Genomic DNA, 24,943 nt, shown 5'->3' with positions numbered 1-24,943 from the left:
TCTGTTTAAAAGCTTTTTACAAAGGCAGGTTGCACCCCTAACTTTCAAGTTAGAAAGATAAGATTTGTGGCTTGAGAAAAGAGACAGAATTGTCTAGGTCAGCAAGACGGGTACCTGTGTGAGTGCATATACCCATTCTACAAACATGCCAAAGGCTTGTATGCTTGAATTCAGCAGAGCTGCTCACGAAAATGGCACTAGACACTTGTACCTTCCCAGACACATGCTGGGACTAAAGAACTCTAGCAGTGGTGCAAACTGCAGGGACACACTGTATAATATCCTGAACGTGAAAAAGGGAGAACAGTGGCATTCTGTCTAATTGGGGTGGGAATATGACTATTAAAGATGGAAAGTGATGCTGCATTGGAATATATAGGATAAATTGCAGGAGGGGTGAGTAGCAGCTGTGCTTGCATGACTGCACTGTGAATCTTGTTATATTTAGCTATATTTTGAACTTTGATCAACTACTGAACATTAAAAGTTTTCCTTTTGCCAGAATGTCCATTTCCAGAGCTTGAAACAGTAGCTACTCTAACTGTAAGAAAATGCAAGTTCCTGGGAAAACCATCCAGTATTTTCACTTTGAAAGAAACTGTTAAAACAGTAGGTTTGATTATGATTAAGGTAACAGGAATAACGTTTAATCAAGTTTGAAAATGATAGTGATATTATAAAAAAACAGACAACAATAAAATTGTTACTAACTTAAAAGTGCATGTTCTGTATACTATAGCCGAGGCAGACCTATGCTTCGTTATAAAAACAGTTTTCTGAAATTATGATTATTTTTTTGCCATCAAGTTACAGCTGACTTATGGCGACCCCCTAGGGCTTTCAAGGAAAGAGATGTTCAGAGGTGGTTTGCTATTGCCTGCTTCCTTGTCAAAACCCTGGTATTCCTTGGAGGTTTCCCATCCAAATACTAGCCAGGGTCAGGATTAAGAGTGTGTGACAGGCCCAAGGTCACCCAGGAGGCTTCCATGGCGCAATTGGGGATTTAAACCTGGATTGCCCAGGTCCTAGTCCAACACCTAAACACTACACCATACAGAAATGTGTATCTGAGCCACTTTGCACATTCCACAGAAGCAGTGAAATAAGAGTTACAAGTTGTGCTTCTTTTCTTCCTGCTTCCAGGTCTTTTGTAAAGGAAAGATATATGGACATCCCCTACCCCCAGTGTCTCTGTAAGGGACAGAACACACCTCTGGAAAGGAGAAAACACATACCCCTCCCTGTTTCATACAGGATGCAGAGGGAAAGAATGCTTACCCTCATGCATCAGCCACTACTGTGGAATATATAAAGTAGCCCAACATTCAATTGATACGAATATCATAGTTGTGTCCCATTTGAGTATCTTCATTTCAAAAGTAATATATAAGTATGTGGACTAATAAAGAAAAGGTGAACAAAAAGTTAAAGGAATCAGGGCTTTTCAGCTTCAGAAGACAATGTGGCTACTTGCTTGCTATCCAATGATCTCAGTTTCTGGGAGATCATTTTTCCTTCTTCCTTTCTAGTGCCAACAGGTAGTATGCTGTTAGTTGTTTTGTTATAGCTGAGCTAACTCAACTGAATTTAGAGATTCTATACTTATAGGTGCACTTTTGGAATACGCAACAATGTACCTCATGCCTGTAGCATGGTTATGGCTAATGAGAGCATGAAGAAGGTAGCCACACTAAGACACAAGTATTTAATCCCGTACTGTCTGCCTCCCCCAGTCATTTTTCATGGCAAGGTCCCTAATTGTCCTTAATTTGAGGGATATTGAACCTTATTTGCCCGTTATTGCAAGACCAGCAGGATGCAGATGTATGTTCAAAACTAGTTATTAACTTAATACATACTAATAAAACTTAATTAGTATCAATATGACAAACTAGTTATTAACTTGATACTATTAATTAGTATCAATGTGACAAAAACTTCAGATTTCATTGATTGAGCACATATTTCATAAACTGTAGCAGAACCAGTAGCTAAAATAAACATAAAATTCAGTTTTAGTCTTTGGGATGCTGTTAAACTCTTTACAATTTCATTTATAAGGAGTTCATCAGTTTTATACCAGCTGAATTCATTTTAGCATCCATTGAGTAGAAAGAAGAACATAATACATCATCTTCCAACCCCAACAAACATGCCATTGTCTTGACTACGACATTTAAGTGTAGGCAAGAGTGATTAGAAATTGCATATCATATAATCTGATTCTAAGAGTCTATTTTTTACCACACTAAGCAGCTTGCAGCTTCCAAAATGTAGCTAAGTAGCTTCCATTACAGATGATTAATTTAAGTGAACACTAGCAGCAGTGTGACTTGAAGATAATGCAGATACAGCGAATGCATCAAGCTACAGCAGAGAGGGAAACAAATAGATTTTGTTTTTGTAAGAACTAGGTCATTAGCTATCAGCAGAAGCACTTTTTTTGGCATTTCAGGCATGGCCCTCGTTTCTTCACTATTAGAACATACTGTACCAAATTACTACTACAGAAGGAGTGGGCACAAAAGACTAGCATAGGACAGTGGCACTTTAGCTATATAGTAGAGGGAAATAAAAAGTAGTCATGTCATGATTAGTTCTTCTTAAGCCTTGCTGATAGTATGTCCCAAATTTTCTTCCAAAATCAAAAAGAAACTCTAGTATACACCAGTACGGGCTAGAGTTTGTGGTCTCATCTGGATATCTGACTTACTAATTGGTATATGAACAAAAAACATACTCCAGACAACATCACTATAGATAGTATGAGCACTATAGCAAGCACAATTCCTCAATGCTCCACAAGCAGCTAATTATTCCAGACAAGGCTGCAAAAGAAAATAAAGAACTGTTGCTTTAAGATTTCCTTAGCGGCTAACGCACCTCCTACCATTTTTTTCTTTTCCCTAACAGGTAAAGGTAAAGCAGGGGTGGGGAACCTCAGGTACGGCCCCCGAGGACATTTTTTGTGGCCCTCGGGAGCCCTCTGTCCTTTTCTTTCTTTCTCCCTCTCTCTCCATTTCTTTCTCCCTTTCTCTCCCTCCCTCCCTTTTCCTTTCTCTGTTTTCCTTCCTCCCTTGCCGATCGACTGTGGGCTGCGCCCCCCTGGCACCTCGTTTGCTCAGGCCCACTACTGGCTGCCCTTCCGCCTGGGAGGGGGGAGTGGGGGCACCCTGCAGGCCTTCTCTGTGTGGCCTCCCCTGGGGTTGCCAACCTCCAGGTGGTGGCTGGAGACCTGGCAACCCTAGCCTCTTCCCCCCCCCGGGAGATCTACACCTGGTGTGGCCCCTGAATGATGTCATAAATGTGCGAATGGCCCTTGGCAGGAAAAAGGTTCCCCACCCCTGAGGTAAAGGGTCATTACTAGGGCTGTCGATTCGGTTCGGCCCGAACCGAAAAACAGCCATTTCCCCCAATTCGGAGGTTTTTCGGTTCGGATTGAACCAAACTCAAAAAAGGGGGGGAAACGGGGAGCCGAATTCGGCAGTTCGGGTGTTCCAGCTGGAAGGCGCAGATTTCCCCCCCCTCCCGCCTTCAGGGAGCTTCCCTGAAGGCGCGCGGGGGTCTTTAAACAGATCTGCGCCTCCCGGCCGGGAGACACACATCTGTTTAAAGATCCCAGGCCTTCAGGGAGCTTCCCTGAAGTCCCGGGAAGAGGGGCGGCAGGTCTTTAAACCCCTCTGCCCTGCCTGCGCAGACAGCACAGAGGGGCTTGACAACCCACCGCCCCTCTTCCCGGGAGTCCTGGGAAGAGGGCCCGGGGGGTCTTTAAAACCCTCTGCCCCCCCGTGCCTTCACGGGCTTCCCTGAAGGCGCACGTGGGGGCCGTTTAAATAGATTTGTGCCTTCCGGCCGGGAGGCACAAATCTATTCCACGCCCCCCCCGCGCGCCTTCAGGGGGCTTCCCTGAAGGCTCGCGGGGGGGCCTTTAAACAGATTTGCAGAATTTTCCCCCGAACTCCGGACCTCGCCCGAGTTTCGGGGATCCAAAGGGGGGCAGTTAGGACTTCAGCACGGCCCGAATTTAAAAGGGCCGAAGTTTGCCGAAGCCGAACTGTACCGAATTTTTTTCAACAGCCCTAGTCATTACTGACCCATGGGGTGACATCACATCCCAACGTTTACTAGGCAGACTTTGTTTATGGGGTGGTTTGCCATTGCCTTCCCCAGTCATCTACACTTTACCCCCAGCAAGCTGGGTACTCATTTTACCAACCTCAGAAGGATGGAAGGCTGAGTCAACCTTGAGCCAGCTACCTGAAACCAACTTCCGTCTGGACTGAACTCAGGTCGTGAGCAGAGCTTTTGACTGAAGTATACTGAAGCTTACCATTCTGCACCACGAGACTCTTTTCCCTAACAAGAGTCCCAATTATAAGCCCCCACAAGCTGGTATAGTGGAATGTTGGAGTAAGATCTGGGAGACCCAGGTTTGAATAACCAATGCGCCATGAAAATGCATGAGCTCAGCCTGTCACACACATTCAGACTAACCCACCATGGGGGTTTCTGAGGATAAATGGAGAAGAGAAAAATAATGGAAGCTGCTTTGGGGGCCCACTGGGGAGAAAGGCAGGACATATAAACAAAGTAAGTAAATAAATTTGCAAGATCTGAGCAAGGCTGTTAAGGAGAGGACATTTTGGAAGACACTGATTCATAGGGTCGCCATGAGTTGGAAACGACTTGATGGCACTTAACACACACACAAGTAAATAAGTAAGACTTTCCTACCCTGCTGACTGTTGTTTTCAGTATTAGAAAGCAGCTCCTCTCTTAATTCCATTTATCTACACTTTATATCAATATGCCACTGAATTCAATTTGTTAGGCATTAGTTTACAAATAACTGGCACAAATGAACCAGATACTTTATATTTAGTATATTTACAGTTGTAAAGTTTATTCCTCATAGTGAAGAAGAACTAATCCCATATCCAGGCATATCAGGAATAACAACCAAGGATAGAAATCCAAAAGCTGTTTGAAAGTGTGTCATGTATTGCTGGTCACCATCTGAAGTGTAGAAAGTGTAGACAATCATCTGGAAGCCTAAGTTATTTTACATCAAAAAAGGTGAACTCTCTGGATTTATAACCTGCAGTGACAATTAGGGATTTTTTTTTTCTGGCCTCAGAATAGGAACACTTCACCTCCACAGGTGTTAATCTATTTTTATGTAGATAAGGTATGTGCCATATATTCAATCTGGAAGTATTTCTTCAAGAAAGATCACACCAGCATCCTGAACACAAAGACTAAAGTAAAAATAGATGCATCTATTTACCAGCATGGCCTGTTCCTGGCGCTAAATGCCAGCCACGGGATTGTTAAACTAAATGTTCTCAATCAAGTTGTCACTTGTCTTTTACATCTTACCGGTACATTTGCAGCCCAGGAGTTCTCTAACGCAGATATCAGAAAGCATCAAGTGCCCTCTAGTGCCACTGCAGCAGTACTCCCCCCACAGACAAAAGTATTACTCACTGTAGCAGAGGTACAGCTAAACTAGGTTTCAACTTGAAGGGACTATTTTTGTATCATCTAGAAATGTTTATAAACTCTTCAAACACTTTGGAAACCATGAGCTGAGATTTCATTAAACAGAGAGAACGAATATACAAGACAGTTGTCAGAAACAGAAACCAGCAACCTTTTCTACGCTGGATTTTGGAATTTTCTCTCATTCTAACAGTATTTTTCTCCTTACTACTGACTGAAAACTGACAGACTTTGACAAAGCCCTGCTCTCTTGCCAGCTCACCCGGAGCCTGTCCAGGCAGGCACAGCAAGGCCTCCTTCCCCCCTGCCTTACTCTCTCTCCAGCTTGCCCAGAGCCAGAGGGGGAGGCCCAAAAAATTGCAGGGGGGAATCCCATATCCCTCTCCCCCCCACACTCACCTTCCTAACTGGCTGCAACCAGATGGGCCTGCCAATGGCTCCCAGGCACTTTAGTCACTGTGGATAGGGCTGCCAGCGCCTCGGGCTCTGCTGCAGCAGCAGCACACTGGGTGTCCACCCCATGTCTGGCTGGCCAAGTAGGGGTCAGCAGCAGCCCCGAACGGTAGGTGCATTCTCTGCACGTGCGCAGAGAACGCTTTTTTAAAAATCAGGGGTATTTAAACCCCCAGGGTGTTTTTATTTCAGATTTCTCTGCAGACCTAGGGGGTCCCCCAAGTCTACAGAAACATCTGTTTGAGGTGAGTGTGCCCCTATCTGCAGATTTAAGTATCTGTAGGCAGGGGGCACACTTGGGAATTAGATAATCTATGTACAATCTCAAAATACTATATAGAATACAAGAAAGTGCAGAAACTTATTATTTTTCACAAGCAATGTATTTTACATGATGTTGAAAAATCTATTCAAACTATACCTAACTGCCGGAACAAGAAGTAACAAATTCAATAAATACTGGTAGATATTGTCAAATATACTGGTAGATAAAGTTACTCACTTTTCATAACGCAACACAGTATGAACACATGCAGCTCCCTGCCTCTTTAGGAGTTCCTGGCACTTAATAGCTTTCTGTCCAAACTGTTGCTACTGGACCATCATTAGTATAAACACCTGTATACTATTTCAAATATCTATGGTTTTTAATTGTTATAACTTTTGAAATATTTTGGTATATAAATTATGTCAGAGTCAACTGAAGCAAATCTTTCAGACTTTCTACAGTGGGGCCTGAAGATTTCTGTCTTTATCCACCAAATAAGAGGGCTACATAATAGCTCATACTAGACTATAACATTAGTTTAGATAGTTTTCAAGCATCTCTGGCCTCCTCCTCCCTCCCCATATGACAGAAAGGATATGAGAATCCAAGCACAAGAAGGTAAATTTCTGTCTTGCTGTCATGTTCATCAGTCTCTTTCCCAGCTACTTCAGGCAACTCAAAAGGAATAGGGGATAAAAAAGTGGGAAGGAAATGGTGCTGGGTTTTGTCCCCTCTTGCTTGTAAAGCTAACTGCCAACCAGGGACACATAGGCCAAGTATGACTAGGGAAGGGAGAGAAAGAGAATCATGCATGAATCAACATGATTTGCTGCAGTAGCCAATATGGCCCCAAAATCTAAGCTAGGACCCTGAGTGTATTTCTATTTTTAGCACGTTTATGGCAAGGAATCTAGCTGAGGCAGCTTACAAAATAAGGAAAATGAAGAAAACTTTCTAGCCTCAAAGGACTTACCACACCTCCTTCAACAACTCAGTTCCAAATGTGCAGTGCAATCCTACATTTACTCTGTTAGAACCAAGTCCCATTGTGCCCCAAAAATGTGTTTAGCATTACAATCCTTGGCACAGATTGATAAACTGCAGTACTGCAGTCAAAGCTCTGCCCACAACCTGAGTTTCATCCAGACGAAAGGTGGTTTCAGGTAGCTGACTCAAGATTGATTCAGCCTTCCAACCTTCCGATGTTGGTAAAATGAGTATACAACTTGCTGGGGGTAAAGTGTAGATGACTGGGGAAGGCATTGGAAAACCACTCCATAAACAAAATCTGCCTAGTAAACATTATGATGTGACATCACCCCATGGGTCAGTAATGACCCGGTGCTTGCACAGGGGTCTTACCTTTACCTTTTACACTGCCTCCCACTGTAATCAGCAGGTTCAGAGTTGTTGTTGTTTTTTACTAAAAATGACAGAATTACATGATTGTACCACTCATGCCTTGACCAGCAAGAGCATAGTTGGGGCAACGAGAGATGAAGGAAGGATCTGTAAAGTCAAAAGAATTGTTACAACCTATTTGTCCCAGAAACATGTGGGGGGGGGGGAATCAGCAGCAGCCTAGTCAAAGACTGGCTGATCAAGAACCCCCCTTTTTCAGTACCCAAAACAAAGGCAATCCCCATTTCAATTTAAATTGGTAAAACACGCATCAACCACAATGAGAAAATATTTTTACCTTCAGGCATACTTGAAAACCTTAATCAGGCTTGAGTTTTGCTTATTTGGGAAGACCCTTTACAAAGGAAGTAGACCATATAAAGAAAACACAGGGAATCACATTTAACTTGATAAACATACATGCTAAACAGCAGGTAAAAGTAATCAGTTTTATTTACATTTGTATAGCACCCTTCCTCCAAGGAACTCAGAGCAGAGTTTCAGTATCACAACAATGTTATAAGATTTAACCCCACATGGAAATTCCAGCCACTGCCTCACATTGGCTTTATTTTTTTAATACCAGCATATAGAAATATGGATTTTAATCATGGGGGAGCAACAGTTCAGTGGCAAAGCACGTGCTTTACATGCTGAAGATCTCTAGGGATGAACAAATTGCAACTGAATCCTGACAATACTGAGCTGATGCTGGATGGGAAGGCTGAGGTCTAGAATGGCACTTGGCTCCCTACATTTGATGGGATTCAGCTGACCCTCACTGATGCAGTGAAGGGCCTGTGTGTTATATCGAACCTATAATTATTTATGGTGAAGCAAGTTAAAGCAACTACAAAAATGCTTTCTCCCACCTTCATTTAGCCCTACTTTGACTCAGCCAATCTGGCCACATAGATCCATGCTGTTGTAAGCCCAAGGCTAGACTACTGTAAAGCACTCTGTGCATAGGTCTCCCCTTGAAGTCAACTCAAAAACTCAAGCTGGTACAAAATGCTGAAGCTCAGTTATTTCTGGAGCTAGGAGAAGTATGACTAAGCTTATACCTATTTTGCAGTTACTCCACTTGTTACTGATAATATACCAGGTTCAATTCAATGTAGTGGTTATCACCAGGAAAACCCTACATGACCTTGGACCCACATATCTGCAGAACCTGCTATGTTCTACCCTGACAGCTTTGCTCATCTCAGCAAAGCCTTCTGATGGTGCCACCCTAAAAATGGATAATATCAACGGTGGCTCATACCAAAGCTTTCTCTGTTGCGGCTACTACCTTGTGGAATGGCCTGCCTGATGTCAAGAAGGCTCCCACACTTCAATCATTCCTCTTAATTTATAAAACAGAAATGTTCACAAAGGCATTTTTATGAGTATGGCTGTAGTAAAATGGAATGGTTCAGTACAGTGCTTTTACAGGGGTATAAGATGGTACTCTATTGCACTGATTATTGTATTTTCTTGCCATTCAGCAAACTGCACTGCACAGTTGCCAACATAGGACCTTAGACTCATATACAAATGTCAGCTATAGTTGAGAGCACCTGATTTCACTGCTGTGCTCCTTTCCATGCCATTTATGCAGCCAAACATTGCCCTCCAAAGAGCAAAACAAATTATAGTGAACAAAAACACGTACAGTGGAGTCTTTATTTGCTTAACTACCTAGGCTGCCAATGCAGAAGGGCTCTCCAATACCTTCCTAAGGCATGTCTACACTGCCTTTAATTCATACTAGATTAATTGCCCTGGTGCAGCCCCAAGGAATCTCAGGAAACTACCCAATGTGCACATCAGGACAAAGACATAGTAACACCGAACAAATTCTCATCTGACAGAACATTACTTACAAATCCTATCAAGTTCAATAGGGCCTACTTCCACAGTAGGTGTGTACAAAACTGTAGCCCCAGTCATCTTTACCAAGGGAACAAATCAAAATGAAACACTGTGTTTTTTTTCTTGGCAGTTACTCTATGAAGGAAATGCACATTCACCTCACTACATCCCCAGCCTTGAAGGAAGTGAATCACTGTTATATTACTCATCTCTACCCACCTTCGCTACGCCAGCAACAAAAAGAAGGGCCGGAAAATAGCATGCTCCTTCTTCGCCGCCGTACAACTGCAAGATCTGAGCTACAAAAGAGCTAGCGCTGACTAGCCATGCGCTTGCACGCTACAGGCAAGTCAGTGCAAGGAGAGGGTTCACTGGCTAACTCAGCTGCAATCTCTAGAGTCACCAACTCAGCGCGCAGCACCCACAACGCATGTCCTTGCTTCCACGGAGGGAGAAGAGTTGGTGGCCACAGCCCACTCGTTATCCCTTTTACCCTGTTTGACACTTCTAGCGTGAGCTGAAGAACCTGAAGTGGGCACAGGGCAGGGGAGAGAAGAGGCATGGAAGAGAGAAGCGACCAGGCTGGGAACAAAGCCCCAAGCTCCCTCTCTCTCTGGCCTCTCAAGAGCTCTGGCCTGAACAAAAGGAATGAGCTAATAGCAGAGGAGTTGTTAGGACACACGTTTTCTCTCTCTCTCTCTCTCTCGCACACACAGCGAGAAAACTGGGTAGGGAGACTAAAGATGCTGGATACTGAGGCAGGAGCAACAAAGGACAAAAAAAAGTGAGGAAGAATGCAGGCTATATCAGTCGCCGCCACCATCCCCACTCCCCCAGCGCCTGAAAATACATTGACTATTTAAGCTAAGCTAAGCAGGGTCAGCCCTGGTTAGTATTTGGATGGGAGACCACCAAGGAACACCAGGGTTGCTGTGCAGAGGAAGGCACTGGCAAACCATCTCCGTTAGTCTCTTGCCATGAAAACCCCCCAAAAGGGGTGGACATAAGTCGGCTGCGACTTGAAGGCACTTTACACACACACATTTAAGCAAGGAGTTGTGTGTGTGTGTGAAGTGCCGTCAAGTCGCAGCCGACTTATGTCCACCCCTTTTGGGGGGTTTTCACGGCAAGAGACTAACGGAGGTGGTTTGCCAGTGCCTTCCTCTGCACAGCAACCCTGGACTCCCTTGGTGGTCTCCCATCCAAATGCTAACCAGGGCTGACCATGCTTAGCTTCTGAGATCTGACGAGATCAGGCTAGCCTGGGCCATCCAGGGCAGGGCAAGCAAGGAGTTAAAAAACACACACAAACACACACACACAAAAGGATAAAAAGTGAAAAATGAATGGGTGCCCCCACCCCCACCCACGAGTGACAGCAGTTTTGGGCACGGTGGGTGGGCTGCGAAAGAGTGGGGAGGGAAGGAGATGAAAACAAGCATGGGGGGTGAGGTCTTTTTTGTTGTTGTTGCTGCCTCCAGGACCCCCCCCCCCCCGACACCTGCGAGGGAGGCCGGAAGAGCGAGGAGCGCCGGTCTTTGTGTCGCCTCCTCAGACATTCAGGGCTGCCGCCTCAGGAGAGAAGGGCGGGGGGGGGGAGAGGAAGCGCGTGAGGAGCAGCCCCGGCGAGGGAGGGAGGGACGGGGGGGGTTCGAAAGGCGGTTGGGGAGGGGGGGCGCCTTCCTCCCGCCCGCCCCCCTCACCCGCTTCATTACCGTTGTGAGTAGCGGTCTCATCTGCTCTCCCGCCCGCTCCTCCTCCATGGCGCGTCGAGGGGCGGCCGGGGCTGAGGGGAAGGGGCCGCTGGGGCCGGCGGGCTACGGCTGAGTTGAGGGGAGAAGGGGCGGCCGGCGCGGCTGCTGCCGACCACGACGCGGCTCCCTCAGCTCGGCCGCCGCGCTCTCCTTTCCCTTTCTTTCTTCTTCTCCTTTCACCCCCCCTCCCTTTTTTACCCCCAGCCAAACCGGCGGGCGCCGCGCCGCGCCTCCCCGCCTCCCGATTGGCAGCGGCCTCGCCCTATCGGAGCGAGGGGATGGCTCCTCCTCCTCCTCCTCCTCCACTGGCTGAGAGCGCGCCGAAAGGGGCGGGCCGCCCGCTCTTCTCGTCAGAGGGGGGGGGAAGCCCTCTTGGGCGGCGGTCCCGTCACGCGCTGGCTCGCCCGTGCTACGAAAGCGGGGGGCTTGTGTGCGTGTGAAGCGGCGTCCAGTCGCTTCCGACTCAGGGCGACCCTATGAATGGAAGTTCTCCAAAATGGGCTTTTGCTTCTGAGCAAAGGGGTGCGGGGTGGGAAATGACCGACCCGGAGCCGGGAACACCGCCCTCGCGCTACTGCGGAACAGATGCAAACACGGGAGGAAGTGTGGTTCAAGCCTGTGATGCAAAGCGCTGGCTTCTGAGGGGTGGGGGTGCTCTCTGGACCACGCTGCGTTAACTCGCTCTTGGCTGCCTCGGCGGAGTTTCCTCGCCTTCAGGAATAAAAGCCGTCCTGCCTAACGGGGCCGTCCCAAACGTTTGGGCAGCTCTTAAACACTGCTGCAAAATGAGCATTGTGCCCTTTCTTTTGTTTTCTCTCGTTGCCCCCCCCCCACTTTTTCCCTTGGTTTCTTCTTGTCTCAAGTCCTTGGAGGACATGCGACATCCTGGGCCGTTAGTGGTCCTCTGCCTACTACGACTAGTTATAAGTCAGCTCACCATTAAGAATAATCACTATTATATATAATAGGTAAGAAATTAGAATGCCATTGGTTCTTGTGGGTTATCCGGGCTGTGTGACCGTGATCTTGGTATTTTCTTTCCTGACGTTTCGCCAGCAGCTGTGGCAGGCATCTTCAGAGGAGTAACACTGAAGGTCAGTGTCAAGTGTGTAGGAAGAGTAATATATAGTCAGAAAGGGGTTGGGTTTGAGCTGAATCATTGTCCTGCAAAAAGTATCAAAGGTAATGTGCTGACCATTGTCCTGTAAGTATCAAGATAATGTGCTGATGAGGGTGTGGTATGTTAATATGGAACCATTGTATCCTGAAGGGATCTGTTAATGTTAAAGCTAATGTTAAAGCTAATCTGCATGGCTATTGTGGACTGTGGTCTTTGTTAGTCTGGAAGTTTTCAGGACAGGAAGCCAAACTTGACTATATTACTCTTCCTACACACTTGACACTGAGAGACACTGTCCTTCAGTGTTACTCCTCTGAAGATGCCGGCCACAGCTGCTGGCGAAACGTCAGGAAAGAAAATACCAAGACCATGGTCACACAGCCCGGATAACCTACAAGAACCAATGAACTCTGACCGTGAAAGCCTTCGACAATATTTAGAATGCCATCTTTAACTTGAAGATAATTCACGGTGGGTTGCCGTGTTAGTCTGTCTGCAGTAGTAGAAAAGAGCAAGAGTCCAGTGGCACCTTAAAGACTAACAAAAATATTTTCTGGCAGGGTATGAGCTTTCGTGTGCCACAGCTCACTTCTTCAGATTCACATTCTAGCTGTATCTGAAGAAGTGAGCTGTGGCTCACGAAAGCTCATACCCTGCCAGAAAATATTTTTGTTAGTCTTTAAGGTGCTACTGGACTCTTGCTCTTTTCTACTATCTTTAACTTGAATCAGTGACCGTAGTTTTATTCTATGCTTTAACTTATACTCCATGTTGTATTCCATATGTATATTTGTTGGAAGCCACTCTGAGACAGACTCTGTTGGGAAAGGACGGGGTATAAATTAAGCAAAAATAAAATAAGTTATATACATGCTAAATTGTATTTTTGTGAAATCAAACAGCTGCTTTCATTTGAATAATGGAAAGGTGTGCCTCCCGTTTTATGATCGTGTATTCGGAAGCAAATGAGACTTGATTCAACAGGATTATTCCAAGAAAATGCACAGGATTAGGAGTACTTGGTGAGGAAGTTGTGTTAGAATAGATTAGGGTTGCCACCTCCAGGTTGGGAAATACTTGGAGATTTTGGGGGTGGGGCCTAAGAAGGGTGGGGTTTGGAGAGGAAAGGGACTTTGATGCCATAGAGTCCAATTGCCAAAGCAGCCATTTTCTCCAGGCTAATTGATCTCTCGCCTGGAGATCAGTTGTAATAGCGGGAGATCTCCAGCAACCACCTGGAGGTTGGCAACCCTTGGATAGATACAAGGACAGAAGGTGATATTGAAATGCCTTTACCTCAATCCAGATCATGCGTCTCAACTATGCCTGCCTTTTTTCTTTTTGCCTCATTTTAGGGGAAAGGAGACTTACACTGTAGAAAAGGCCACTGTAGAAAAAGGACTATTGGTTTTTTTTAAAGTCTGCAACAGATCTGCACATCCAACTGGCGGGGGGGGACGACGACAGTATAACACCTGGTCCAGGATGCAAGCCGAATGTTTACTAGTGATTAAGCTTAAGGAGCACCTGTATTTGTGTACGGCTCATTGTTTCTACACACAGTGAGATTGTTATGATTAAATGGGTCTATGGGGAGGTGTGCCACAGCTACAAATTCTTTTCACTTCCTGTTGACACCCAAGTTTCCAAAGCCAGTACCCTTTCCTATGTCACAAACCTGAAAAAAACCTGCTTTGGTACATTTTACTAGGGACCATTTATTTAGTATTTTAATGCCAAATTATTTGCTTTCTTTATTGTATTTAGCCTAACTACAAGACCCCTGTGAGTATACTTCCCTTTCCACAGTGGGAGACGTAGACCATGACTTGCTTAAGATGGAGGCCATGACTTGCTCTCATGCAAAGAGCCTAAGGGTGTCAATAGAAGAGCCTAGAATGGCTGATTCCATTTAAGTGGATAAAAAGAGGGGGGGGCGCACCAAAACAAAACAGAGGCAAAAAACCCCACACAATAATTGGTGCAAAGGAATTGTATTTTAATACATTCTGTAACCCCTACACGTTTCGCATAAGCTTCTTCAGGGGGAATTTCTCCACTTCAGATTCCCATGCAAGCAATCAAGCAAAATTTTGTCCCATTTTGTTGATTGTGTTGACTCACTCTGTGTAATCCACCTTGAGTCCTTGTGAAAAAGGCAGACTATAAATAATGTAAATAAATAAATAATGATTTCCTTCGAATGGTCTGAGGAAAGTGAATGCCAAGACATGCAAAGAAAAACAGCTGTCTTGCAAAACAGCTGTGTAACAAAATGTAATTAGTATTACACATTTTAATAGCTTATTGAACAGCACAAATCACACACAATTCGGGGCTAGGCAGAGGCCTTCCCAAGACAAACCAGTGAAGGAAATGACTGGACATAAATTTGAACCAGTGTCAAAATCTACTATTCAGCCAGGTGCAGCACTGAAAACACTACACAAACATATACGTTTGTTAAAAGTGGTGCCACACACAGCATGTGCAGCATCACATTAACACATGAAAGTTACAATTAATGCCAGTTGTCATAACACAATCTCTTACTGCATTGTTTCCTAAGTTCAAGGTGTCAGAGAAATGACATTGCACAAGGATAACACTCCTGTCTCCCTCTCCCATGAGACTCTGTTCTGGCAGATCATATTCTTCCCACATACTCTTCACTTCAGGGAGTTACAACATACCCTGATGATGCATATTCAGCTTACAAATGAAACTTGGACATCCTCCTGGCTCTACACCAAACTCCCAATTAAGTCTATGTCAATTCTCTAAATGTTTCCATAGTTAGTGCTTCCCATCTGATGCCATTAGGTCCCTCTGCCCATCAGACTTCCCAGCTCACTTAAAACTCCTAAGTTCGTTAAAGCCCAGTAGAAGTTATCCTCCTGGTATGGTTAGCATACTAGTATCATTGGCCAATAGTGCAAATAATACTGAAATGGCCAACACAACATTTGTTTTCTCTGTTGGATCCGATAAACAAGTTGGTAATTTAAAGTTTACCATCAGCTATGAGCTTGAAATGTGGCCCAAGTCTGTTTCCCACTCAGGACTGGCAATATTAATCTGCCCATAGCAAAAAATGGCATTTGACTAGTGCTGCACATTTGCTGCAGTGGTGTTGAAAGCTTCAGTATCTTCAGTACAAATGACTACTAACAATTTTCAGAGCCACAGTGCCTTCTTCCCACTGCCCAGTTAGCCCTTCTGGTGGCCATAAAACTGTCAACATTGAGATCTCTCTGGTTTGTTGAGTGCTAACCATTAATACTGTAGGTGTATTCATAAGCTACTTTTCAAAGACTGAGTGTGAGAGGGGCTAGAAATAGGGAACACAGTGTTGGACTACACAGGAAATATTGAAGGAGGAGGAGGGGGTTTTTATACCCCATTTTTTCTCCACCTTTAAAGAGTCTCAAGGCAGCTTACAATCACCTTCCCTCCCCACAACAGACACTTTGTGAGGTAGATGGGGCTGAGAGAGTTCGGAGAGAACTGTGACTAGCCCAAGGTCACGCAGCAGGCTGCATGTGTAGGAGTGGGGAAACAAACCCGGTTCACCAGATTAGAGTCCGCAACTCATGTGGAGGAGTGGAGAATCAAACCCAGCTCTCCATATTAAGAGTCCACCGCTCTTAACCACTACACCATGCATTATTTATGGACAGCTGTGATGAAATTAAGAACAGATTTTATTTTAAGTTCCATGGTGTCACATTACAAAGAGTTTGGTAATAACCCAATAAACAGATTTAATAATTTTAAAGCAGTCACTTTACGGAAGCCAATAAATCCTTGATTCCAGTAAACACTGACACTCATTGTTTACCACCATGATTACTCTTATTGACATTAATGAGATTATTCACATTAGTAGGATCAAGATGAATGCCTTACAGTTTATAAGTTCAGTAGAGTGCAGAGCTTAATTTGGGACAAGAATTACCACGGCAGAAACTCCATTCTTGACCGGGATACATAAAATAGTAATGTACTTACAGCGCATTCCTGAGGTGTGCTGGCGGCCCGACCTAAAGGCCTTTGGAGGCCAGCGACAGCCCACACCGGCGCAAGGGCCCACAGCGTTGGCGTCCAGGAGGTGCATGCTGGCATTTGTGGCCCTAGCGCTGGCGTGCAGGGCTGGCTGCTGCTGCAGCAGTACCGGGCCCGGACACCACCAGAGCCTGCTGCCAGCGTCCGGATGCCGGCAAAGGCCACGTCGGCAACCCGGGAGGCGTTCCCAGGGTGTTACGGCGCCATTAGGCGGCCTCCTGAGCCGTTTCGGCTCTGGAATGCCCCCTTTTATTTTGGCCGAGATACGCCACCTTTTAGGTGGCGTATCTCCCGTGCAACCCTATGAAGGTTGCACGGATTTTTGGCACCAGGCAGAGGTTTCAGCTGGGTTGAAGCCTCTTTAGGAGACAGCGCCACTGCGTTGCCTCCTAAGCCCAGCACAGGCATTCCAGTCAGGAATGCGCTGTTACATTCATATCTTGCTAAAGAAAGGTGATTTCACAACCCCAGATGAAACCTTTTCAATGCATACTCCTCACATGCCTTTTTATATGTTAAGATCACCATAAATTATCTTTTCTGGGGGAAACTTAATTTTTGCTTTATCCCAGGTTCTTTTAGGGGTATGTCAAATCTTGATTGGCACCAAATGCCATGCAATCCAATTAAATCTACAACATATCCTGCTCTCCATTTTAAGAAAGATTTCCAAATCAGGGAATCTGAAACATCTTTTCCCTCTCTTCCTTCCCCACTTTTTATAAGCATTTAGGCTGATTAAAAGTTCTGGTGAACTTGATAGCTGAAGCTCATAATAATATGTATCGTCACTAATTTTTGGGGGTGGGTGGGAATCCATGGGTCAACACAGCCACCTACAAATTTTGCTCTTTTCTTTGTCATTTTTGCATGTCAAATCTTTCTTTTAAATGCAGCATGTGCAATGTCAGGGACATTATCACAAGCCAGAGTTCTAATCCCATAAGTTCACATTCAGGAAAGAGGGGCAGAGAGAATCACCTTGTAAAAATGGCAGGGAATAATAGAGTATACAATGTCTTTATTATTAATAATTTAATGTGAGAAAAAGGCATTCTGAAACAGAATAGACCTTAAATGACCCAGACTTCAGGACTTCTCATTTTACAGATTTATTTTGGATTTCATGATGGGCATGCATCCATTGGATACCCATCAACATCAATAAAGTGATAAAGGCAAATCTTCATAAAATTGCATTTTTAAAGTATTGTTTTAGAAATCTGTTAGAAGCAGGGTGGACTGATTTAAATCAAGATTATTTAAATAAATTATTTAAATCACTAAGAAAGGCCAAAATATCCAGCTTGCTGATATACTTTCTGAACAAGAATGCATACCAATTGGTTTTATTTGTTATAGCAACATCTGTCTATTTGCAACTTAACACAGCTTATATAACTATCTAGGACTATAACCTCAAACTCTGGACATGCAGTCACATGCCTTTTACACTATCAAATTAATATTTACCTAAAGAAGCAACTGTGAAATCCCAAATTTCTATTTGGCACTTTCACACACGGAGGGGCACATCAAGATTACTTCCAAGAAAGTAAAATGCCCAGAATTTCCAGAAGAAATACCGGTAATTTCTGGGCAGAATAGTGTTTCTCTTTGATATAGAATCTATCTACATTTTTCATAATTTGAATAATAGTAAATACAATATATTGTATTTAAAAATGCTTGAAATCACAAGTTTTGGCCCTAGTTTATTTTTCATTTTTAAATTGTAAATTTTAAGAGATTATGAATGCAAACTTAATATGTTTGTATCACATTCAGCTATCTTTTTAAATCTATCTAAAGACATTTATAACTCATGGGGAAAAAATCAAACCATCAATTTCTGTCCACCCTGTATAGAAACTGATGTGGAAAAATAAGAGTTGGTGAAGTTTGTGGTTACATAATTTAAATATTCTATATATAATTACTTCTACCATGGGAAACCTGAAGCTAGAAACTCAGAAGAGAAATTGCCAAAAAGCATGGCAACAAACCAGGAAGGCTACTCGGCAGCAACCCAGGAAAGCTACTCCTTAGCTTGAGGCCAGTTCATAAGGTGGAGATTTTAAGCTTTCCTGAGGAGAGCAGAAAGCAGAATGAAAAACCAGCTTCTAAAGTAAGGTCATGACTGCGGTACACGATGCTACATGCCATATAGCCCCTCCACACACCAGTACACACAGCCCTGCTGCCAGTTTTTTTTAAGCAGATCTTATCAACAAGAGGAGCTGTCTTTCTGTTATGATTCTTGTAGAAATACCAGTTGCATTTCCCACCTATTTTTTATTCAGGTGTTTCCAAAGCTCATTTGTGCATTGTATATTGGTTTCTATTTTTTAAAAATGGCTGTTTTATGTTTGGTAATTAGCAGCGCATTCTAGGCTGAAGTGCCTCGCATATTTTTTTTTAAATTTCTTCATGCTGAACCGTCATTTTAGACATCACTGGGAAGCTGGCGCATACCTGCTTCGCATTTCTAAAGAGCCCCTTTAACACAACCTTTTGTATTTGCTGCGCCCCCACATCGAAGCATTCACTGAAGGAAGCATGCAGAATCCCAGCCGAGGCTTAGCTATGCAAACGATTATTGCTAATGGCTATGCAAATGAAGAAACGGAGCAGGCGAGTGGGGGGTGGAATTTGTTTTGACTTTCTCCTCTTGCATCGGGACCTTAAATAGTCATTTTAAAGGTCGGATTTAAAAAATCAGCATTGACAGAGGAGCAGAATTGACCCTGCATAAATGGCCATGGCAAACCTAGGCTACTGATGTTTCAAAACAAGCATAAATTTCCATCAAAAAGGCCCACAATAAATTCCTATGGGGAAATTAAAGTGCCACCTTTCCATCCCACTCCCCATCAAGGATACTAATGCTTTGTTCTTCTTGTTGCCCTCAAGTGCCAGCTCACTTATGGCGACCCTGTAGGGTCTTCAAGGCAAGAGATGTTTGGAGGTGGTTTGCCATTGCCTGCCTCCACGTCGTGCCCTTGTATACCTTGGAGATCTTCCATCCAAATACTATCCAGGATCAGGGCTGAAAGTGTGTGACTGGCCCAAGCAAGCTTCTATGACACTAGTGAGGATTTGAACCTGGGTTTCCCTGGTCCTAGTCCAACATCTTAACCACTACATCATGCTGGCTCTCTAATGCTACTAATACTAACCAGCCAGTATCATTTAACTTACAAAACTGTATCATTTTGTAAACCATATTGTTCCTCATACTGAAAATCTAGTAAGCTGAAGATTGTGCTCAGCTCCATCCTTGCCTGGCCAGACTTTCTTCTTGCTCTGCCCGACCGGCCAGACACCTTTAGCCTGTCCTTCAAGCATCAGGTTCTGCATTTATGAAAGACAGAAGTTACATCTCTTTCTTTGTTACACCCTTCCCGACTGTTCTAGCTCAAACAGTCAAGAAGTGCCTTCTTTCAGGAGCACTGACTAATGGATGGGTGGGTGTATTTTAAAAAAAAAAATCTTATGTGCACTAGACCAGTATTTCAGGAAACATTTTTAAAGGACATGTATAGCATCAATGTGGCTATGTAAACTGCCTGGCACAAACTGAACACAGGGTTCTCTTGATGCATGGCATGCCTTGACAGGGTGGGGCAGAGGGTATTAACATGTACAGTCTCCAGGGGAAAACTATGCACATTAGAAGCCCCTCCAATCTGGTGTGCAATGGCAGAACATCCACAAGCAAGGTGGGGTGGTTTTCTCAGGGACCCCTGGGGAGCCCCACAGTGGGGCAGGTGCCACCAGCCATCCACTGCTGTAGTTACAATAACTCAGTGGTTCTCAAACTGTGGGTCGGGTCCAGGGTTTCCAGCCTCCAGGTACTAGCTGGAGATCTCCTGCTATTACAACTGATTGCTGCTTTGGCAATTGGACTCTATGGCGTTGAAGTCCCTCCCCAAACCCCGCCCACATCAGGCTCCACCCCAAAAACCTCCCGCCAGTGGTGAAGAGGGACCTGGCAACCCTACCAGACACTTTTTCTCATGGGGTTGTTGTGAGGACAAAATGGAAGACTGGAAAACCTTGTATTCTGTTCTAGGCTTCTTCACACAAAGGTGGGATAAAGATGTGATTGAACATAATCTATTATCCAAAAAGTATTTTTGATACAAAGACAAGTTTATTCAAATTGTTTCAAATGGCACAAAAAGGAGCAACAGATAGAATGGCAAATGAAAATTTTCTAGAAATTACTCACACTCCAAGAATTCCCCATCTTGCATTCATTGCTGCTGCAAATGCAGATATATACTGTGCACTTTCCTCCATCAGCCACCATGTTCCCCAGATTGTTTTTCTCTACTGCGTCATACCAGTGGTAAAGAAAATTGTAGCCCTGTGGGGCTGAGGGAACAAAAATGGTACCAATGAGGACGGGACCTCTGGCAGTGCTCAACTTCCTATCTAGACTGCATGATAATGTCCTGGGGCTTGTGCTCTTCCGAAAAAGATCATAGCAAAGCAGGTTTAGGAAAGAGTGTGTTGAAGATGGAGAAAGGGGGGGGGGTTGGAGCACTATTAGCACCCAAGTTTGAATGACAAAGCAGACAAAACCCCAGTGTAGAAACAGCCTATGACAGTGCGTGTGAACAGCATTTAAGATACTAAATAAATAACAAGTATCACTGGTGTCACAAAGAATGGGTGTTGAATAGTATGAGTTCACCTAACTTTACCTTAAAAACTGCAGTGTACCATCTAGGTTTTGCCACCTAATAATTAGTCATGTATTACATGGGCAATACATGTAAAGAACAGCCTGTGATCTGGAGGTGGAATTGCTGACACTTCAGCCTTTTCATTAAGTGAGGGGTGTGGTCCACGTCTTCTTAAGATAACTTAGTTTTTGTACTGCAAGTCATAGGTTAAGTTCAACAGCGGTTCTTATAGCTTCTACAAAGGTCCACATCTGAGACATCTGAGTTTAATCGTGGAAGCATGTTACCCTAAGTAGACCGCCTCCTTGAGAGCTGGGGGGAGGGAAACTTAGCTTGGAGACTGAGTGAGAGATTGTGCAAAACCAAAAGACCAGTGTTTATGGGATTGTTTCGGCATTACCGAGGAGGGGCAGGATATAAATCAATCAATCAAACAAACAAATCTCTAAATCAGCGTTTCTCAACCTTTTTACCCTTGAGGAACCCTTGAAATAATATTAATATCTCAGGGAACCCCTACATATGATTACATATGATTTACATATGATTTAAATATTATTAGCCTATTCATCACTATTTCTCGTGGAACCCCTAGCGATTTCTCATGGAACCCTAGGGTTCTGAGGAACCCTGGTTGAGAAACGCTGTTCTAAATAAACCAGGCTGATATTTCAACCGGGGAAAAAAACACTTTATTGGAGAGAATGATGGACAGAGTGGCAAACACACATAAATGCATGCAACAGCTAACTAATGTAATAAGGAAGAGCGGGAATAGCTTTAAGGAGATGAGGTGATATTTACCAGTCCTAAAGACAACGTCCACAAAAGCAGAGCTGAAGAGAAAAACAACCCACATTTCTGGAAGCCCACAGAACAGAGTGGAGGTGTATGATGGATCCAAGAAAACACTCACACAATGGGGCCCAAGGACCTGCTTTAAACCCAAAAAAGGCAGTATGAGGTGGTCTGGCAGAAAAGCCAGAAAGCAAAGAATTGATTGCTTTTCTGGAGTTTTGACAAAAGGGTAGGGGAAGCTTCGTGGTATGTTAACCATTTGGCTGATAGGATATGGTCCCAAGAGAAGGCCTGGGCCGTTTCCTCAAGTGCCAATGGATTAGAGGGATAGGTACAGATAAGGTGAGAAATGGTCTGCTTGGAGCACTGATTAAATTACCTTAAGGTAACACAATGGGGTTTAGCTGGTCCCATTGTTAAGCCAGGCACACCTCTCGGCTAAGGGGGGAAAGGTCAGCTGCCAACCTCTTCCTGTCTAGGCTTGAAACAAAATGGTTCCCAGTTTCTGAGGGGAATCCGTTTTGGGGAACAGTGCCCTGCTCTGATGCCAGTCTTAGTGGCTCCCTTGCCTCCAAGAAGCCCTTAACAGGAGGAGGGGCCCGACTGCCAACAAGCAGGGCATCCAGAACCCAAGATGGATCCTGTGACAGAAACTTAACTCCTCTCAGCTTTTGGATAAAACATCTGGGCCCACCAGACCTCCCACATGAATCAGTAGCTAACAGGTGGAGCAATGACTCCTCCAGTGGCCCTGTTGAAAGCCCATGTCAGTTTGTGATGCTAGAGAACTGCAGGATACAATGGGTAGGATCCAAAGAACTCTGTTCAGAAGAAGATAGCCGCAAACTCTTCCAAATGTTTGAGCAAAAGTGTTAGTGTATGATAAGTCTGATAGTTCCCATACTTTTGTTAGAGCAATTTTTTGTGCAAAAGGAGAACATTTTTTGGATTTGGCTTAATTTTTCTCACACCGTGTTCCAGCATGAGATAAATACAGCCTTTCATGAACAAACAGCATCTTCTGAGTACAGAAGGGCATCTCAATATAATGATACTACATCAGCACACCTTCCTAATCCTATCTTGGCTGGGTTACAGGGGTGTTGAGTCTGCTTCCTCCATTACATTTTGGACTGATACTAACATTTGCATAGGAGAAAGTGTGTACATTATAATATTGGAGAGTTTTCATTTCACCTCAGTAAGTATGCTGTGAAAATAAGGAGTGTTCTTTCTTATTTCTTTAGATCTTTGTATGTGCTGTTTCTTTGCAAATATGTGTAGAATTAATCAGATTCTTGTTAAACTATTCCCACACTAGGACGTTTATTTCTAGTGTCTGAAATAACCCAGTGAAATCAGTTCGAGTCATTCTGAATTAATTGCAAAAGAAAAACTGCCGCCTTGAGGCTGTTTTACCATAGGAAAAAAAACCTCCATTGTAATTTCCTGTGCCCTGTTAGTATCTTGGTGTTTAGTTTGGTGATATTATTATCTAAAAGGAATCACAGCAAGACATCCTTGCATCACAAAGTAAGGACAAGTTTCTGGTGAAGCTAAGGGGAAATTTGCATCTCTGGGTCCAAAAGGAAGAAGAGAAACTACTAATGAATTTCCCCCTTTTGATTGTGTAACAGTAGGAGAAGTATGGGTCTTGCTTTTTCTCACTTGAGTTAAAAAGCACAGGGGATAATCGCAGCCTCAGATCCTCTTAGAAATTATCAGTATGATGCAGTATGCAAAAAAACCCCTAGAATTATTTATGGCACTAGACTCAGTCTGGACACGCAGCAGAATAAGGTGGCAGAAGTCTGTGGTAGCAGAACAGGCTGTAGTGGTGGGGCATGTACAAACAGCTCTGCAAAACAACAACAGCATAGTACTCATGGGAGAAAAACTTCAGCTTAGTCCTTTGAATGTTGTGGTTTTTTCACTTTTAAGGAAGTGTTAGTGTAAGGAAACCTTGAAAAATACAATCCCTCCACCCCCAGTCTGAAGTGGTATGGTCTATTCTGCCATCTCAGCATGCTGCTACTTTCTAGGGTTGCCAACCTCCAGGTGAAGCCTAGAGGTCTTCTGAAATTATAACTGATTTCCAGACTACAGAGACCTGTAGTCTCCAGACTACAGTTATCCATTTCCCTGCAGAAAATGGCTAGTTTGGAGGGTGGACTCTATGTTGGAGTCCCCAACATGGTGCCCATGGGCATTATGGAGCCCACCTACACCTTTCCTGGTGCCTGCCAAGTGTTTTTAGAAAGTGGATGGGGCCAGGTGGGGCTTTTCCTGGACAAGGCTCCTGATTGGTCATTGGAGGTTTGATTGGCTGTACAGATTTTTTTTTTTAATTTTGTCTTGGTTGCAGCTGCCACCATAGCACAAGGCAAGCTTGAGCAGCCATTTTGTGGCTGCACCCACCATGCTATGTCAGCATTCCAAAAACACCCACATGCTCAAAAAGGTTGGGGACCACTGCTGGATGGCATTATACCCCACTGAGGTCTCTCCCCTCCTCAAACCCCACCTTCCCCAGACTCCACCCCCAAATCTCAAGGAATTTTCCATCTCGGAGTTGGCAACCCTGCTCATTACCACCTCATTCAGCTGTATGTGTAAACCAGTCATAGTGCGCTATAATGAATTGTGAAAAAGGCAGTTCTACCATTTGCAGCTCACATCGCTGATATTTTACAGATATTTAAGTAATGCAGTATAAGATTTCCACATTTCCTTACAGTGCTATCTTAAGCAAACATGCTCCTGTGTAAACCCATTGAGTCTGCATGGGATGGCACATGTATGAGCCTGTTGTATTCCATTGAACTCATTCTCACACTGGATTAGATAAAGACTTTATTAGTTTAAGCACAATTATCTAACATATGTTTACCCCACCCTTCCTTCAAGGAGCTCAGGACAGCTACATGATTCTTCCCACTCCATATTACCTCACAATTATACTGTGACATAGTTTGGGCTGAGAGAGAGGGTGTCTCAGTGAGCTTCATAGTAAAGTAATAATTTGAATCTG

The 24,943-nt window shown here is 44.1% G+C and overlaps 1 protein-coding gene across 1 annotated transcript in view; it reads right to left on the bottom strand.

Moving 5' to 3' along the window:
* The window catches only part of SLC4A7 (solute carrier family 4 member 7), a 98,271-nt gene extending 86,988 nt beyond the window's left edge, over positions 1-11,283 (bottom strand). Inside the window, exon 1 of the mRNA XM_056857990.1 lies at positions 11,197-11,283. Within this exon, the coding sequence (XP_056713968.1) occupies positions 11,197-11,244 (48 nt within the window). The 5' untranslated portion in view covers positions 11,245-11,283. The remainder of the gene's footprint in view (positions 1-11,196) is intronic.
* Positions 11,284-24,943: the final 13,660 nt, after the last annotated feature.

Source organism: Euleptes europaea, chromosome 11 (genome assembly GCF_029931775.1).
Source record: "Euleptes europaea isolate rEulEur1 chromosome 11, rEulEur1.hap1, whole genome shotgun sequence".
Classification (NCBI taxonomy): Eukaryota; Metazoa; Chordata; class Lepidosauria; order Squamata; family Sphaerodactylidae; genus Euleptes; species Euleptes europaea.
The sequence above is the reverse complement of the archived record's forward strand: the minus strand, read 5'-3'. Positions and strand labels throughout refer to the sequence as shown.